Raw genomic sequence first — 18,897 nt, 5'->3', positions numbered from 1 at the left:
CTGATTGCTTTTTCTCTTGCTGTTCTCAACATAACAATCAGATACAACTGAGCAGAGAAAAACTAATGCTAATAAGTCAGAGCCCAACTAAAGCAAACGCTGATCACCATAATGGTAGCATCAAACCAAACTATTATTTTCAATAAATCATCATCATCTTAACCTTCTGTAGACGTCTGACAGAAATTAAGTCAACCTGGTTAGTAATAAGTGAAGCTGGTAATGCTGTTTGTGGAGTTGTTTAATCAGATCTTGAGGGATTTAGTGTATTTTATCTTCAGTGTATTTCATCTAAGGCTGTGGCTGGAAGTAGTTGTGTTTCTCTTTCCTTCAGTGGTTCTGCTTGTTAACAACAGGTGTTCATCACTAATGCTCAATCATTATTTAATCAATGAATTATCTCATTAACTCCAACACTGATCAGTGTTACATTTAACAGCCTGTAGTGTGCACACTGAGCAGTGTTCAATTCATCTGGGCAAACCCATGTGGGGCCACCATGGAAACCGAGGACAAAACTGTCTGGGTCCCAGTTAGATAGCCCAGGTCAAACCCATGTGGGCCCCACATGGCTGTGTTGGCTGGGGACTAGCGAGATAAGAATGTAAATGTGTAGGCTACTTTGAAATGCAATAAGTCGCTTTGGATAAGTGTCTGCCAAATGCGTAAATGTAATAGCAAAGGATGTTACTAAGTACTCACATTGATTTTACAGTTAACATCAGCAGGGCAGAAATGGGCAGAAAACAAGAAAAGGGCAATGGTTTCGCATGATGCCTTTTTATCGATAAACTTTGTTTTAAGCCAAAGGCATCGGCTGCATCCCAATTCGCCTACTTACTACGCCCTAAAAAGAATATGTTTTGAGTGTGTGGCAAAAGAGTAGACAAGCTTTAGGTCATATTATTCGTCATCTTTAACCATTGACAGTATCCCCCTTGTCTTTAACGGACAGATCTGTCGCGTGCATCCGGTCACAGTAAACTGACTTGTCAATCATCGTGTCACAGTTAAAATCCTCCATTCAATCTAATTTAATCCTACCGTTTCGGGGAGAAATGCACTAGCACGTTGATCTGCCAGTCGCGGGTCTTTCATGCAGAGACTGTCCTCATGTGTTTGCAATTTGAATGGAATGATGCATTTAAAAGTTAAGGGCTAAACTTATCATTACAAAAGTTCACAATGCTGCTGCAGAAGCAATATAATGTAGACAACATTGAATAAATACATTTTCGTCAGGTTATACTGATAATTAATCACTCAAACCCCTTTATCTAAACCATGTCTGTAGTTTTTTAACACTTTTCACTCGTGTTTGTAGTTCTAGCCGAATCCTCGTCCACGCGCGATGGTGATGGTGAATTAAAAATGAAAGAGACATGCACTGAGACGGGTCGCTGTTTTTGAGGTTGTAAAAGGGTGTTGTTTTACACAACCATTAAGGAATTTTAATCAAAGTATGTTACAAACTTTACATGAATACTCTAAAGAATCATACCAACTTGTGGAAAATGGGCATCCGATGACCTCTTTAAGAAAATAATTTCATTCGATAAATACAAGAACAAAGATGAAACAAATTAAATAAACAGCGCTTCGATTTTCAGGTAGGCAGTATTCGGGTACAGAAATTGAATAATCAAATGTAAAGTAACACAATCTTCACTGTATAAATCAACTATACATTTATCATTAAAGTTACAAAAGTTATTCAGTCATGAGCAGTGAGTGATTAATGTTTGTCTTTTGTGGTTTGATTAACGTTGATAACAGACAGCAGCGGGAGAATTAGGATGCTGTCACTTTAAGACCGAATGCACTGATCCAACAGACTGACCCACATTCGATTTAATTCTCAACGGTTTACATTCACTTCAGACATAACCGACTGTGTTGAAGTACATACATGCCAAGGCTGGCATTTCTAGATGATCGTGTGTTCAAGCAAGAAGACGTGAGAGATAACTCAATTCAGTTCAATTCAGTGAGTGCAAATCCCAAATTTAATAATCTTGTCTGTATTCAAGCACTTGAATCTTTACATTTACAAGACTTAAAACACCTCCGATAATAAACTTTAGTGAGGATTTTTTTTTAATTATTTTTCAGCCCATGGAAGCTTAAATAAAGAACCCATTGGAAAAATATGGCTACCATGACATATTATATTTTAAGCGACAAAGATTAGTAAATTAACTGATTTTAACTCTAATTACTTTGCACAGGCAACAATGGTAAATGTTGATAAACGATTCCCACCTCTATCAATTTTGGTCATAGACGTTTTACTCATTTAAAATGCTAAACACAAGCGAAAAAAATAAATAAATAAAAAATAAATAATAATTTAACAAATAACAATTGAACAAATAACTTTTGATTATTTAAAAAGTTTTATCACAGGAGATTTTCAAATAATATTTGTTTGGCACAATGGCGCCCCCTGTCGTGTGGCGCATGCACTGCAGTGTAAAAAAAATTGCTGCGATTATTTAGCACAACTTAAAATCCAACATTGTTTCAACTTTAAAAAGTATGTGTTCAAGCTTGACTTAAAATATTAAGTTTAGTTAAAGGGGTCATGACATGAGAAACCAAATTTGCCTTGATCTTTTGGTATATAAGAGGTCTTTGTACCATTAAAACGTCCTGCAAGTTTCATAGCTTAAGACGTCCTCCCCATTATACACGAATCATTTATTTAATCAAGCTCTAAATACAGCTTGTTCTGGATCCATGGTAAGAAGTGACGTCACGGTACGAAGTGACGTCACGGTACGAAGTGACGTACCAGCGTTTGCATATGACCGCCTCCAGCGCAAGACAACTACGCTCATTTCGTATCATCGTCGCGCCCGCGCGCTGCGCGCCTCACAAGTGTTCAGTCGACGGACAGCGAGTGGGTCTGTGTACAGGGAAATTACGATGCCGCAGATGTGCTGTTCCTGGCTGTGGACAAACAACATCTTTGAATACGCTGCGAAAGATCCAGTCGTCAGGGGAAAATGGATGCACTGTATTTTTTGCGGACGTCCCAGTCACGGCAGTGTTCTATACATTTAAGGATGACTGTTTTGAGGAAAAAATCCCAATATGATGCTTGGCTTTGCCAGAAAACTGTTGCTCAAAGATAAGTCCGTGCCGACTCTTCTGGGCTCAATAACGACGACGCAAACTTACTTTTTACCATGGCTAATATAAACACATTTGTATAAGAGAATCTTGAAAATATGTCGCCTTTCTAGTAGGCCTACATGTGATAGAAAATTAAAAATGTTGCCTTTATCAATGCTGCATCTTCAAAGATGGCCTGTCTGTGCATGCATTTTTGTCCGTGGTACACCCTATCATTTCATTGGAATTAGTTAAATAATGTTAAACTGTTAGCAAATTAAGCTATAGGATAATTATTGTTACGATTCTGTTCTTAGATCGCAACAAAGTAAGGGAGACGCCACACAACCACTGCATAAACAATAAGATTTATTTAACTAAAGTAAGAAACATGAAATGTCAAGTGATCAGTGTAAGTGTTAGTCAGCGTGTCAGCATGTAAATGTATGTAGCAAGTTCAAGTGACATCAGTTCAACCAAATATAAACAACAAAAAGTCCAAATAAAACGTCATAGGGGACACTGGATCACATCAGAGCTCCGATGCGGCTGTGGTCTCCCGTAACCAACACATCCCGTCAGCTCTCCGGAAATCTCCAGAGCAGCAACAACACCAGCGATGCAAACGTCTCTCTTCTCTGTTTGACCCAGTCTCTTTTAAAGTAGATTAACTGAACGAGTGATCTCGTTCAGGTGTAAAGCCACGCCCTCCAGCAATCAGCCTGTAACTCGAGGACAAACACACAACCACTCACTGAGCCGTCACATTATGCAACAATAATCCGTTTTCAAGTGTCTCGGGTTAATTTTTTTTTATTAATTCAAAATAGTTTCACTTTCCATGTGGACACGGGCTGATCCAGTCTTCGTTGTTGTGGTGATGGTTCATTTTCCTCTGATTCCGGCTCAAACATAATAAGGTTTTATCATTGCAAGAGCCATCGCTTCGCATGCATCACCCGCTATTAAACAGTTGCGCCGAATCCGCAAATGTTCTGGCTGGGGGCGTTAATAATTGATGCATGACGTTAGCCAATCATAACAGTGGGCGTTAACACTGAACTCTTAAAGGGGAAACACCCCCAAAACAGACTGTTTGAATCAGAGGATGAGAAACAGGGTGGGAAAAGGTCATAAATCACTACATTTTAAAAGTTTTTTGTAAAAAAAACTATAGTAATACTATAATTGCACCTAAGGGAACATAATAATAAAATTAAAAAAACCATGTCATGACCCCTTTAACTAAAGTTTAGTTTGGTTAACTTGGATATTTAAGTTATCTCAACAAATTTTAACTAATCGCAGCCACATTTTTTACAGTGTGCCCACATTCAAAATTAGAATATTGTGAAAAGGTTTTCATAAGCTGTAAGCCATAATCATCAAAATCATAACAAATACAAGCTTGAAATATCTCACTTTGCATGTAATGAGTCTGTATAATATATTAGTTTCACCTTTTAAGTTGAATTTTCTGAAATGAATGAACTTTTGCACCATATTATTTACCGAGTTTCACCTGTGTATCCCAAAGGGGTGTAATAACAATCAACAAAACAAGAAACAGGCAAAATAATGGGCCTTTTTATACTCATACACAAAATAATGTGGGCTGCCGTTATGTCGTCTTCCGCTTTAAATCTCTCTGTTGCAATTTGTCTAACACAAGTGTTCGTGTCAGAACAGCCACAGAGTTGTGGACAAACTGAGAGACACAAATAACTGCGTGAGAACTGAGGACGTCGCTTCCTCTCTTCTGTGTTCCTCTTCAGTCTGTCGTCTAAACGTCCGGACATGAACATCTTCCAAGAGTCCTGTTGCTCCACTTTAGCAGTTCTCCTGCTTTTCCTTCTCCAGGGTGAGTACATTGAGAAACATCTCAGTTAATGTCTCTACAGGTTTTAAGACACTTTTTTTGTGTTTGGTGTGTATAGGGGATTAACATGCATCTGAAAACTGCTTGTGGTTCCATATCTTGGTTTCATATGTAAGAGAGAATTACTTCAGTTTTTGTTTCTTTACACTTGCTGCTTTCAGAATTGCTTTAAAGTTTTGCTGATGGTTTTAAAAGCGTTGCGTGGTATTGCCCCAAAATATATTGTTGACCTTTTGATATCTTATCAAAACACCAGAAATATGAGATCTTCTGGTCAGATGATTCTACATGTTCCTCAAAGTGTGATAGGCTTTCTCTTTCCCTCTTACAGTGCATGTTAACCCTCGGCCATTATACATTTAAAACAGTAATATCCTATACTAAACCTAAAACAATCTTGACAAACTATATATAATTTGAAAGCTTACAATTTCTAGTTTTCATTTTTGGTGACTGATTTTCTAAATAAATTACAGAGGAGCCGTTATTTATCAATTTGCACCAAGAATATGTTCATACTCCTAAAGGCCCTTTCACACTGGACGCGATTTTGACGCACGAATAATTCGCGCGATGGTTTTATTTTTTGATCAGCTGTTGTGTAATGAGTGCTTACACACCGAACGCGAATGTGCTGCGGCGAAAAAACGACTTTTTTTTTTTTCGCTTCGATGTCGATTTTTTTTTTTTACTTTTGCGGCGACAGAAAAGGCTTCAGCCAATCACACACAGTGGATTGTTTATTTGATTGCATGTAAACGTAGCCCTCACCTCAGCAGACTGCCAGACGCTGCTCCGGACCGATTGGTTCCCTGAAGTTAGTGGTTTGTCTCGTCAGATGCGGTTCCACTGTCTGAACGAGCTCCTCAAATTGTCCCTATTTCGCACGCGAACTATTCGCTTTTTCGTTTCGCTTTTTCGTGTACGCGTCCGGTGTGAAAGGGCCTTAAGGCGTGTTCAGACCTTTATTCTGAAATAGTGATGAACATGAAAAATCATGAAAGAATGGTAGAAACCTCAGTTTGTTTTCATGCCAAGAGTTCAAAAGATAGCATCCGTTCAATTGTTTTAGAAAAAAAGGTCTGAAAATGTTTTAAATATAAAGAAAATAATAATAGATTCAGCATTAGTGATGTGTGGTCGAGCTATAATACACATACGTGATCTTCTTGTGTTTCTTAGAGCTGGAATTCATTTCAAAATCTGCCAAACATCCAATACTACTTCTGAATAGGATGTGTACTTCATAAATTGTATGAAAATTGTAAAAATAATGGTTCAGACTCAAACCACATATGGAGATGGAGGCGCCCTTATATGGGCAGTAACGTCAACTAGTGGAGAAGTGTGGTACTGCGCCCAAACTAAATCTCACTGAAAGCTTATTTTTTGAGATATTAACCTAACATTTGAAACACAACTTGTTCAGATTTTTGCCTTTGATTTTTTTTTTTGCAGTTTTAGAGTCCACCAGGTTTTGAAAATATATATTTTATATAAAATATGAATAATTATTTTTTTTACGTTGTACTTTTTCATAAACTCAAACTTCTATAACTTTTTTTCTGTTTAACTTTCTTAATTTATTTACTTCTAAAAAAATCTGCCAAATGTCTTCTTTAAAACAAGACCAATCTTACATCTATATTCCAAAGCATTATTGAACTATTAAAAAAAAGGGGGGCGCTTGATAAGGGGTTAAATCTTCCCTGTGGATGCTTGTCTGAAGTCGTATAGATTGGCTTTTAAAACTGACTGAGTGAACAGGTTTTAATTGTGTGTGTGTGTGACTATGTCAGGGGCATAATTTGTGTGTGTGTGTGTGGGGGGGTTTAAATACCCCCCCCCCCAATATTTAAATCTATGCATTACAACCCCCCCCCCCCCAATATGTATACCATGATCACATGAAAACCCCCCCAATGTTCAAACCAAATCTACGCCCATACTGTATGTAATTGCTTTTGTTGTATTATGTAAGCACTTTGGTCAACGGCAGTTGTTTTAAATGTGCTAGAAATACAAATTGTATTGTACACAGGTCATGTCATGTAGTAACTTAAAATAAATTAAATGTGTTTCTGTTTATTAAATAGGCCGATGTAACTAAATATGTTTAACGCAATGCATTTTTAAAGGGATTTTATTTACTTTTATTTAGAGGCAAATGATCATGTTGTGTTTAAGTCTTATCCGTGTTTCATCGGTGAGAAAAGTGTAGCTCAGGAAACCTCAAGTCTTATCTTTAGAGAAAGTGGCCAAATGTAAGAGACCGTTATTCTGTTGCATTAATAAAACATGTTATTTCAGGGTTTTAAGTTCACTTGTCATTCAGTGCTATGGAAGAAATGACGACAAAATGTGCCCTATTTCTAAAACACTGGGCACTGTTGAGGTGATGGTGGAGAGTAAATAAATAACCTAGAAACTGTCAGTGGGTGGAGGCGGTGTTAAGCACTTCCTTTGTAGAGCGAGAATGGACACCCGAACCGATGAGCCGAAAATGCAAATCATGAGTCAATGTGCAAAAATACATCACAGGCCATCATGCGCTGGAGTCTGATATTCAGATATCTGGTGTTAATAAAGTTATTCTTCACACTGGCTTTGCTGAGCTGAAGTTCTTAAGAAGAAAAGAGTGAATTAGTGAGAAGTGTGAGATGGTCTGTGATGATAGAAAACCCTCAACTCAAATACTGTCAGCTTCTTATGATGGTCTATTTAACATTTGCTTCTCTGTTCCCTTTTTCTCATTTCTCATCTTATGTTGAATGTGAAAAATATGACGTGTTGTAACCAGAGGTGTGTGTTGTGTGTTGTAGGGTCACGAGCTGATCCAGAGCCAGATGTTCATCTGCACAAAGCTGTCGGAGACTCGCTGGATTTAACTGCTCATTATTCAAAAGAAGGTCTTGAAGTAAAGTGGAAATATAATGAGATTGATTTTGCTGAGTATGACAAAGATCAGATCAAACGGGTGAATTCTCCATTATTTAATGGACGGTTAAAGATGTTTAAGGGCAATATTAGTATAACAATAGAAGCCCTGAAACTGCAGGATTCTGGAAGATTCACTATTGTTGCATCAGGAAAAAATGGTTATCAACCTCCAATAAAAGTCTTTGTGCTGCATGTTCATGGTGAGTTTAACTTGATATTCATCCTGTCAATGCGGTTAGGAAACACACACAAACATTCAAGAACTGGAGTTTATAGTCCTTGAGCTGAAGTTAAATAGTTCCTTTATGAAGGAAACCGTACACCTTTAAAATTAATGATTTAAATAGCGAATTTTGTCAGAAGAATCTTCCAGTGAACCGTTAGTGTAAATAACTATTTCCCACTATAGGTAAAGTGGGGTGAGTTGTGCCAGTTTCTACACTTTAAAGTGACAGTAATGTCTTCAACTTAAGGATGCACAGATATTTCAGGATGTGGTGCATCCCTGAGAACAATAACTTTGGATCTGAAATAAATTGTTTTAGAAATATAGCTTTTGGGAAAAAATTGTGCCAGTGATTTCTGAAGTAAAACAGAACATTTTAATGTTATGAACTGTATAAAAACAAGACAAATTCAATACAAATTGACTCATTGAAGGTTTATTTAGATATTTTCACCCTATTAAACTGTTAGAATATCATATAGCATGCGTTTGGTACATTGCATAGGGATTTTGTATTGAACATAACTCTGGATCACAGAGACTTTTACTCAGACGACCAGTCTCTCAGGATCATTGTGAAGCTATCAAGCCACGCCCTAGCAACCATTTAGAGCACCATAGCAACACAATATATGATATTTGTGAATCATTTCAGGCAAAAAAGCTTTGGCAATAGATGCCTGTTGACAGAACGCTGTCTGTCAATTATGTAACATACAAGAATAAAGTGACTAGGCTAATTTCTAAACATCCTATTGTGACTTAGGCCACTTAACAACTTAATAAACCTTCTCTTTAATAACATAGTGCAAACTCAAAACTGAAATCAGTGTTAGCTAAATTAAACAAATGGCAGGTAGGCCTAAGTCAAACACTGATGAGGCATGCCCATCTCCTCACTTCTCCAGATTATACCCTGTGAGTATGGCGGTCTAGATGGTCTGGATCTGGCACAACTTACCCCAGGTCATACAAGTCATTGTGCCCAGGGGCCTCTGAACTCTTTATCCGGCCCTGCTCACATGCAATTTCTTCTATGGTTTTCCAGAAACAAGGGGTGGATCTTTGCCAAAACTTTGCCAAAACATAGCTCCTCAGGAAGAAAGGCAGAGAAATGGCATTGCTCTCAAGAGAAAATATATAATTTCACAAGCACAAAAGAATATAGAAATTATTATGTGATCATTCAAAAGGATATAGAATGAAATATATATATAACTGACTGAAGAGACAAGGGATTTTGACCAACCCTTCAATTTGATTTTGTATAATATATTCTCCTCCAGATCTCATCCGAGATGTACAGATTGAGGTCAATGATTCCTGGCTGGAGTCCAAAAACATCTGTGTGTTTCATCTTCGGTGTCTGGCGTCCGGTGACCCGAATCCCTCCTACAGCTGGACTGGAGATCTGGTCAAGACTGGACAGAACCAGAGCATCCACCTCCATCCAGCAGAGAGCGCTAAAGTCAACTGCACCGCCAACAACACCGTCAGCACCAAGCACACGGTCCGGACTGTAGTGTGCCCAGGGAAATCTGAGGATTCAAGGTTCTGTGTAAAAATGTTGAATACTTAAATTCTCAATATTAATAAGGATTATACAATTAAAAAAATATATTTTAACCCCTTAAGCGGCACCCCCCTTTTTTTTAATAGACATGAAAATGCACATTTCGAACTTAAATGGTTGTAATTCAAGAATGCTTTGGAATATAGATGTGAGATTGGTCTTGTTTTAAAAAAAGACATTTGGCAGATTTTTGTAGAAGTGAAATAAATTAAGAAAGTTAAACAGAAAAAAAAAGTTATACAAGTTTGAGTTTATGAAAATGTACAATGTAAATATTTATATTATTCATCTTTTAAATAAAATATATATTTTCAAAACCTGGAGGACTCTAAAAATGCAAACAAATCAAAGCCAAAAATCTGAACAAGTTGTGTTTAAAATTGTAGGTTGATTTCTAAAAAAAATCAGCGTTCAGTGAGATTTAGTTTGGGCGCAGTACCACACTTCTCCACTAGTGGACATTACTGCCCATATAAGGGCGCCTCCATTTCCATATGTTGTTTGAGTCTGACCATTATTTTTACAATTTTCATACAATTTATGAAGTAGACATCCCATTCAGAAGTAGTATTGGAAGTTTGGCAGATTTTGAAATGAATTCAACCTCTAAGAAACACAAGAAGATCACGTATGTGCATTATAGCTCGACCACACATCACTAATGCTGAATCTATTATTATTATTTTTTTATATTGAAAACATTTTCGGACCTTTTTTTCCATCCATCCATCCATCTTCTTCCGCTTATCCGGGGCCGGGTCGCGGGGGCAGCAGTCTAAGCAGAGATGCCCAGACTTCCCTTACCCTAGCCACTTCTTCTAGCTCTTCCGGGGGGACACCGAGGCGTTCCCAGGCCAGCCGAGAGACATAGTCTCTCCAGCGTGTCCTAGGTCTTCCCCGGGGTCTCCTCCCGGTGGGACGTGCCCGGAACACCTTCCCAGGAAGGCGTCCAGGAGGCATCCGGAACAGATGCCCGAGCCACCTCAGCTGACCCCTCTCGATGTGGAGGAGCAGCGGCTCTACTCTGAGCTCCTCCCGAGTGACCGAGCTCCTCACCCTATCTCTAAGGGATCGCCCAGCCACCCTGCGGAGAAAGCTCATTTCGGCCGCCTGTATCCGGGATCTTGTCCTTTCGGTCATGACCCAAAGCTCATGACCATAGGTGAGAGTAGGAACGTAGATTGACCGGTAAATCGAGAGCTTCGCCTTGCGGCTCAGCTCTTTCTTCACCACGACAGACCGGTACATCGTCCGCATTACTGTGGAAGCTGCACCGATCCGCCTGTCAATCTCCCGTTCCATCCTTCCCTCACTCGTGAACAAGACCCCAAGATACTTGAACTCCTCCACTTGAGGCAGGAACTCTCCACCAACCTGAAGTAGGCAAGCCACCTTTTTCCGACTGAGGACCATGGCCTCGGATTTGGAGGTGCTGATTCTCATCCCAGCCGCTTCACACTCGGCTGCAAACCGTCCCAGTGCATGCTGAAGGTCCTGGTCTGATGGGGCCAACACGACAACATCATCCGCAAAAAGCAGAGACGAAATCGTGTTGTTCCCAAACCAGACACCCTCCGGCCCCTGGCTGCGCCTAGAAATTCTGTCCATAAAAATTATGAACAGAACCGGCGACAAAGGGCAGCCCTGCCGGAGTCCAACATGCACCGGGAAGAAGTCTGACTTACTGCCGGCAATGCGAACCAAGCTCCTGCTTCGGTCGTACAGGGACCGGACAGCCCTTAGCAAAGGACCCCGGACCCCATACTCCCGGAGCACCCTCCACAGGCCGCCACGAGGGACACAGTCGAATGCCTTCTCCAAATCCACAAAGCACATGTGGATTGGTTGGGCAAACTCCCATGAACCCTCCAGCACCCTGTAGAGGGTATAGAGCTGGTCCAGTGTTCCACGGCCCGGACGAAAACCGCACTGTTCCTCCTGAATCCGAGGTTCTACTATCGGCCGTATTCTCCTCTCCAGTACCCTGGCATAGACTTTCCCAGGGAGGCTGAGAAGTGTGATCCCCCTATAGTTGGAACACACCCTCCGGTCCCCCTTTTTAAAAAGAGGGACCACCACCCCGGTCTGCCATCCCAGAGGCACTGTCCCCGACCGCCACGCGATGCTGCAGAGGCGTGTCAGCCAAGACAGCCCCGCAACATCCAGAGACTTGAGGTACTCAGGGCGGATCTCATCCACCCCCGGTGCCTTGCCACCGAGGAGTTTTTTGACTACCCCGGTGACTTCAGCTTGGGTGATGGACGAGTCCACCTCTGAGACCTCAGCCTCTGCTTCCTCCATGGAAGACGTGACGGCGGGATTGAGGAGATCCTCGAAGTATTCCTTCCACCGCCCGACAACATCCCCAGTTGAGGTCAACAGCTGCCCACCTCCACTGTAAACAGCGTTGGTAGGGCACTGCTTCCCTCTCCTGAGTCGCCGGACGGTTTGCCAGAATCTCTTCGAGGCCAGCCGATAGTCCTTTTCCATGGCCTCACCGAACTCCTCCCAGGCCCGAGTTTTTGCCTCCACAACCACCCGGGCTGCAGTTCGCTTGGCCTGCCGGTACCCGTCAGCTGCTTCAGGAGTCCCACAAGCCAACCAGGCCCGATAGGACTCCTTCTTCAGCTTGACGGCATCCCTTACTTCCGGTGTCCACCACCGGGTTCGGGGATTGCCGCCTCGACAGGCACCGGAGACCTTACGGCCACAGCTCCGAGCGGCCGCTTCGACAATGGAGGTGGAGAACATGGTCCACTCGGACTCAATATCTCCAGCCTCCCTCGGGATCCGGTCGAAGCTCCGCCGGAGGTGGGAGTTGAAGATCTCTCTGACAGGAGACTCGGCCAAACGTTCCCAGCAGACCCTTACAGTACGCTTGGGTCTGCCGAGTCTGTCCAGCTTCCTCTTCCGCCATCGGATCCAACTCACCACCAGGTGGTGATCAGTTGACAGCTCCGCCCCTCTCTTTACCCGAGTGTCCAAGACATACGGCCGCAGGTCAGATGAAACGACCACAAAGTCGATCATCGACCTACGGCCTAGGGTGTCCTGGTGCCACGTGTACTGATGGACACCCTTATGCTTGAACATGGTGTTCGTTATGGACAAACTGTAACTAGCACAGAAGTCCAATAACTGAACACCGCTCGGGTTCAGATCAGGGGGGCCGTTCATCCCAATCACGCCCCTCCAGGTAACACTGTCGTTGCCCACGTGGGCGTTGAAGTCCCCCAGTAGAACGACGGAGTCTCCAGTCGGAGCACTTTCCAGCACCCCTCCCAGAGACTCCAAGAAGGCCGGGTACTCTGCACTGCCGTTTGGCCCGTAGGCACACACGACAGTGAGAGACCTATCCCCAACCCGTAGGCGCAGGGAAACGACCCTCTCGTTCACCGGGGTAAACTCCAACACATGGCGGCTGAGTTGGGGGGCTATGAGCAAACCCACACCAGCCCGCCGCCTCTCACCCTGGGCAACTCCAGAGTGGTGAAGAGTCCATCCTCTCTCAAGGAGTGTGGTTCCAGAGCCTAAGCCGTGCGTAGAGGTGATTCCAACTATCTCTAGTTGGAACCTCTCAACCTCACGCACAATCTCAGGCTCCTTCCCCGCCAGCGAGGTGACGTTCCACGTCCCTAGAGCTAGTTTCCGTGTCCAGGGATCGGGTTGTCGAGGCCCCCGCCTTTGACTGCCGCCCGATCCTCTATGCACCGGCCCCTTACGGCCCCTCCTGCAGGTGGTGAGCCCACGGGAAGGCGGCCCCACGTCGCTCCTTCGGGCTGAGCCCGGCCGGACCCCGTGGGGGGAGGCCCGGCCACCAGGCGCTCGCATACGAGCCCCAACCCCGGGCCTGGCTCCAGGGTGGGGCCCCGGCTGCGCCATACCGGGCGACGTCACGGTCCTCGATTTAATTTTCTTCATAAAGGGCTTTTTGAACTACTCTTAGTCTGACCCGTCGCCTAGGACCTGTTTGCCTTGGGAGACCCTACCAGGGGCATATAGCCCCGGACAACATAGCTCCTAGGGTCATTCGGGTACTCAAACCCCTCCACCACGTTAAGGTGGCAGTTCAAGGAGGGGCTTGATTTTTTTCTAAAATATTTAAACGGATGCTATCTTTTGAACTCTTGGCATGAAAACAAACTGAGGTTTCTACCATTCTTTCATGATTTTTCATGTTCATCACTATTTCAAAATAAAGGTCTGAACACGCCTTAGGAGTATGAACATATTCTTGCTGCAAATTGATAAATTATGGCTCCTCTGTAATTTATTTAGAAAATAAGTCACCAAATATGTAAACTAGAGATTGTAAGCTTTCAAATGATATATAGTTTGTCAAGATTGGTTTAGGTTTAGTACATAATATTACTGTTTTAAATATGTATGACGTCTAAGAAACAGGACACATATTTTGAGACCCTTTGAATGGTTGTTTGTGTATATTGGTTACATAAAATTATCTTGTTGACTACTATTCATCATGATTTGTACAAAAGATAGTTTAGGATCAGTATAAACAAATTTGGACGCAATTAAAACCTTGATGATCTATACCCTTCACAGTTTATTACAACATGTTTTTAATACTGTTTTCTCAGACATTTAAGTATTTGTAACTATGAAGCTGAAGCATTAATGAATAAAGACAAATGAAGATATCTGTGTGAGATTTTTTAAAAATGCTACAACTTGTGTAAAAATTGAGACACTGATACAAACCCCAACAACAGAAATATGAACATTTTCAAATCTAAATAGTATTAGAATTCAAATGCATAATTTAGTCATGCTGCAATGCATGCTGGGAGTCATGAGTGAATTTAGCTGGTACCCATCATGCACTGCAGCATGAAGCATGTCACCATTGTTTCATAAGCTGATTGTTTATCCGATTGTCTGAATGACACTGTAGTTAATATATTATGTAGTTAATATATTATGCTCACAATTCATTCTTCAGAATATCTGAGTGCCGGATGTCACTATAATATCACACGGAAAAAAAAAGTAAACTTTAATTTTTCCTTTTACAAGTTGCATGCAGATTTTTTTTTTTAAGTAGTCCAAATTTCACACATGAAATTAAGTAAATCTACTTAAAGTTAAGTAAAATTAACAAAGAAAATAAGTAACTTTAACTATAGGCTAGTTAGAATTTGTTGAGTAATTTCTACTTTTACTTAGCAATACTATTTCAAACATTGAATTTAAAGTGTATGCTTTATTTAGAAATGTCTAAGTAAATAACAAAGCAGATATTAGATGACACATCTACATATTGATAATGTGTACCCACCCGAACAAAGAGACCTCAATACTTGGTTTCCAATAACAGTAACATTCGACGGATCATTTTTTTGAGTATGAATGTTTCATTTTGAGTAGAAGATGAACTCACAAAACAAGTTACTCAACCAAACAACAAAAGCAATTATAAAACAGTGTAAACACAGCTGGAGAACAGTGAAAATGCAAACTTATTAATCATGCATGCCCCAGTGCATGATGGGAACACCAGGATCAGAAAGTTGAGTAGGCTTAACTTAATTTTATAACGTTGATATTTACGCTATAATTTCTATAAGTTTAAAGTGAATACTATAGAATTAAATCTTGCCTGAACTAACTTATTCAGCTAGAAATTACATTTGTTTTTTACTGTAGTATTTACTTTACAGACTCATGTCCATCAGCGATGGTCAGTATACTCTACTATACAGGATTTCAGTGAAGCGCTTCAGCCTGACTGGTTCTGATATATATTTTCACTGTTATTTCTAAGCGCCTTAACTGGCGCAAAATACAGTGCATCACAGATCACATCTGTCACAATCCACACTCAAGGAGACAAGGGAGATCCAATAAGTATTTTAATGGGGTAATCCGTACTCACAAAAGTCCAGGCAGGGGTCAAAACCAAAGAAGCAATCCAAACATAAAACAAGAACCAAAACAGGAACAAACCAGAAAACAGGACTTGGAAGTGGCGTGATACATAACAAGGACTCCGTGACAAACACTGAAACTGACAGGGTATATATACACAAGTGCTAAACGAGGTGACGAGAAACAGCTGAACACAATGAACACTCAGTGACAGACAGGATCATGGGAAACGTAGTGAGAATGCCTAGACCATAGACATGTATAGAAAGGCTAGATAGCTTACCGGCGCTGAGAGCCAATGGGACCCGACGACGTCACACGGCGGCCATCTTAGGACAGGACCGCTCGTCCAGTTATAACATTAAAGTCTATTGTGCATGTATTGCTGAAATAACTATATTTTGCTCAATTTTCAACCGATTTTCAAACGGCTTGGTGTGTCATAAACGTCAGGGATGCGGCTATTTAACTGCATACTTGAGAAAAATTATAGTGAAGCTACAATTTAAACATCGGCATCAGCACAAATCATAGCCACGTTAATAAGGTTTGTAATAAACCAAACCGTTTGTAAATCCGTCAAGAATTCAGCAAGTTACGAGCATTTTAGTTGGCGTATGTCACTCACCTTCAGTCCACAGCAGCAGGGAGCAGCAGCGCAGTCTCCTGACCTAAGATGGCCGCCAAGTGACGACACAGCTGACTCCGCCTTGAGCCATCTAGCCTTTCTATACATGTCTATGGCCTAGACACCGTGAAAACTGAGGACCTCTAGTGTTAAACCCAGGGAAACACAAACCAGACACTGTGACAACATCAGGGGTGCTTCTCATTTCTTATTTGTGCATTCTCGTTTCCTTTCCTCGTTCCTTTCCTCGCGTCTCAGCTCCGCCCCCTGGAGGACGGGAGGGAAGGCTGCAAGGAAAGGAAATGAGGATGGAGGAATCGAATGAAAGCTTTTTTCTACATTGGAATACTTGATCACTCGAGCGTCACTTTACAGCGTCAGGCAGCGCTCAAAATATTTGCCCTTATGTTGTTGAAGTTTGGTTATTTAAGAAATTCATAATAAATAATAATAAAGCAAGATACCCTGTTGAAATATGTGAGATGTGGTTTATATAAACTGCAATAAAATTATATAACTATAAAATTATTGTGACCGATGTGAAGGGGGAGGAGAATTTACACGTGCGTCACGTTTAGTCAATAAAACACTTCCGCATAGGATACACCTGTGTATCCTCGCTCATAGCTCCTCTGGAAGCCTCCGCACTCCTCGATCCTCGCCTCCTCACGGTGCAATTAGAGGATTGAGATGTCCTTCAAGATGGCTGAGCTCGATCGGTTTCCGGGTCATAGGATGGAGGACGGAGGAGAGAGGAGACGAGGAGGCATGTTGAGAAGCACCCCAGGTCTTCTGTAATGGATCTGCTTGTTTTACACTCTTTGACCACCAGGCGAAGCCTCGAGAAATTAACTCTTTTGTGAACCTCTTGGCTGAAAAGCTTCAATGCTTCATGAGGCTTCATCTCGACACCACTATTGAAATGCATTAATGATAAAGCACACTTCTGATCAGTGCATCAGACCACTTCATGAATGTCACATGATTTTATTCTTTCAAAAACTTTATAAAGTCAGTTAAAATAGGCAAAGGAAAGACTCGCATAAGAAGTCAAGAACCCAATGGGCACACTGATCACCAAGTGCGCTGAACAGGTCCTGGTAGACGGCTGCGGTGACTCTGGATTTAATAAAGCACAGTGGACCAAAGTCCTCTTTTCTGATGAGAGCAAAATTTGCATCTCATTTGCAACTCCAGCCGATGACACGGCTCCCCAAACCAACACTGACTGTGGAAACTTCACACTGGACTTCAAGCAAGGTGGATTGTGTGCCTCTCCTCTCTTCCTCCAGACTCTGGGACCGCGATTTCCAAATGAGATGCAAAATTTGCTCAACGCAGCCGTCTACCAGTGTAACCCCTACACTCGGGTCCTACTCACCCCGCTCCGTGCGGGTCTCCGGCATGAGAGTCAGGCTTTCTAACAAGGAGGCTAAAGACTGCAGCATCTAGCGTCTGTCGCTAGAGCGCCTATTGAGATCAGAGGAGTGAGGTTTACTCGCACAGCAACTACTAGCTGGCCTCCGTTACACCAGGACATTTCCAGAGCACTTCATGCTTCCTTCATTTTCCCGCAGGATTTGCACCTGCCCATGTAACAGTGTTGTATCTGCGTTGTGGTGTTCAACTCACGATGGACACCAATTCTGCGCTTTATGATGGATCTTTCTTTATTCTGTTGATAACATAGAACAGCGGTGATCAGACTCAGAAATTACCCTCGTGCACACTCTACAATGGAGGCGAACATCAAACCCAACATTACAATAGATATAACAACGGCACAAACAAAAATCATATAACATACTTCTAAACAAACAAAATGGTTATACAATTACTACAAAACAGTTTTACTCATGGGGCATTCACTCACCACAGCCTTACTCTCTTGGCTGGCGCGAATCTAAATGACCCAACCGGAACCAGTTCATCACACAACCAGGTATGGGCGGAGAGTGCAATTAAAGGGGCCATACATGAAAATAAATGTAGCAAGTGGAAGCACATATTTGACCCGTTACACCCACACTGCCAAAAGAACCAAAACCTGGTTCAGTGACCATGGTATTACTGTGTAATTACTGTGTGATTTCATGTAATATTCTGATTTTATGGGATTTGAGCTGTAAGCCACAATCATCAAAATTATAACAAGTAAAGGCTTGAAATATCTCACTTTGCATGTAATGAGTCTATATAATATATTAGTTTCACCTTTTAAGTTGAATTCTTGAAATAAATCAACTTTTTGATGATATTCTAATTTTATGACCAGCACCTGTATACAGACAGAAAAATAAATAATAAAGTTAGCACGCAATTCTTCTGAAAGGATATTTTTTTTTAGCAAAATATCTCCCCATTCACTGATGCGTCCAGTTCGCACTCAGTCACCACTATATGTTTGCTCTAAACTGCTCTCATGTTTTGCGCAGGACAGCAAATGTGAGTAAATTCTGTCATCTTTGCAGGACTGTGAAATGAAGGGCGTGCAAAAAAGTTACATATTTTAGCAACTGTGTGAAAGTGAATAGCACAAAGCAGGCACAATAGGTATAAACATGAATATATATTGCTACAATATGAGTCACGTGACTAAACTTACGTCATTGTTTTCAAATACCTGCGGTTTCACGGTCCACACT

At 41.6% G+C, this 18,897-nt stretch overlaps 2 protein-coding genes across 2 annotated transcripts in view; both read left to right on the top strand.

Moving 5' to 3' along the window:
- The window catches only part of LOC306992573 (uncharacterized protein), an 868,003-nt gene that overhangs the window by 779,958 nt on the left and 69,148 nt on the right, over positions 1–18,897 (top strand). The gene's annotated exons all lie outside the window — the stretch shown is intronic.
- Positions 4,785–9,954, top strand: LOC306994381 (uncharacterized protein). The gene is made up of 3 exons (XM_079604802.1): positions 4,785–4,978; positions 7,819–8,136; positions 9,449–9,954. The coding sequence occupies exons 1-3, from the start codon at positions 4,915–4,917 to the stop codon at positions 9,739–9,741; spliced, it is 675 nt and encodes a 224-aa protein (XP_079460928.1). The 5' UTR covers positions 4,785–4,914; the 3' UTR covers positions 9,742–9,954.

Source organism: Phoxinus phoxinus (genome assembly GCF_949152265.1).
Source record: "Phoxinus phoxinus genome assembly, chromosome: 2".
NCBI lineage: Eukaryota > Metazoa > Chordata > Actinopteri > Cypriniformes > Leuciscidae > Phoxinus > Phoxinus phoxinus.
This window is presented reverse-complemented; position numbering and strand designations above follow the sequence as displayed.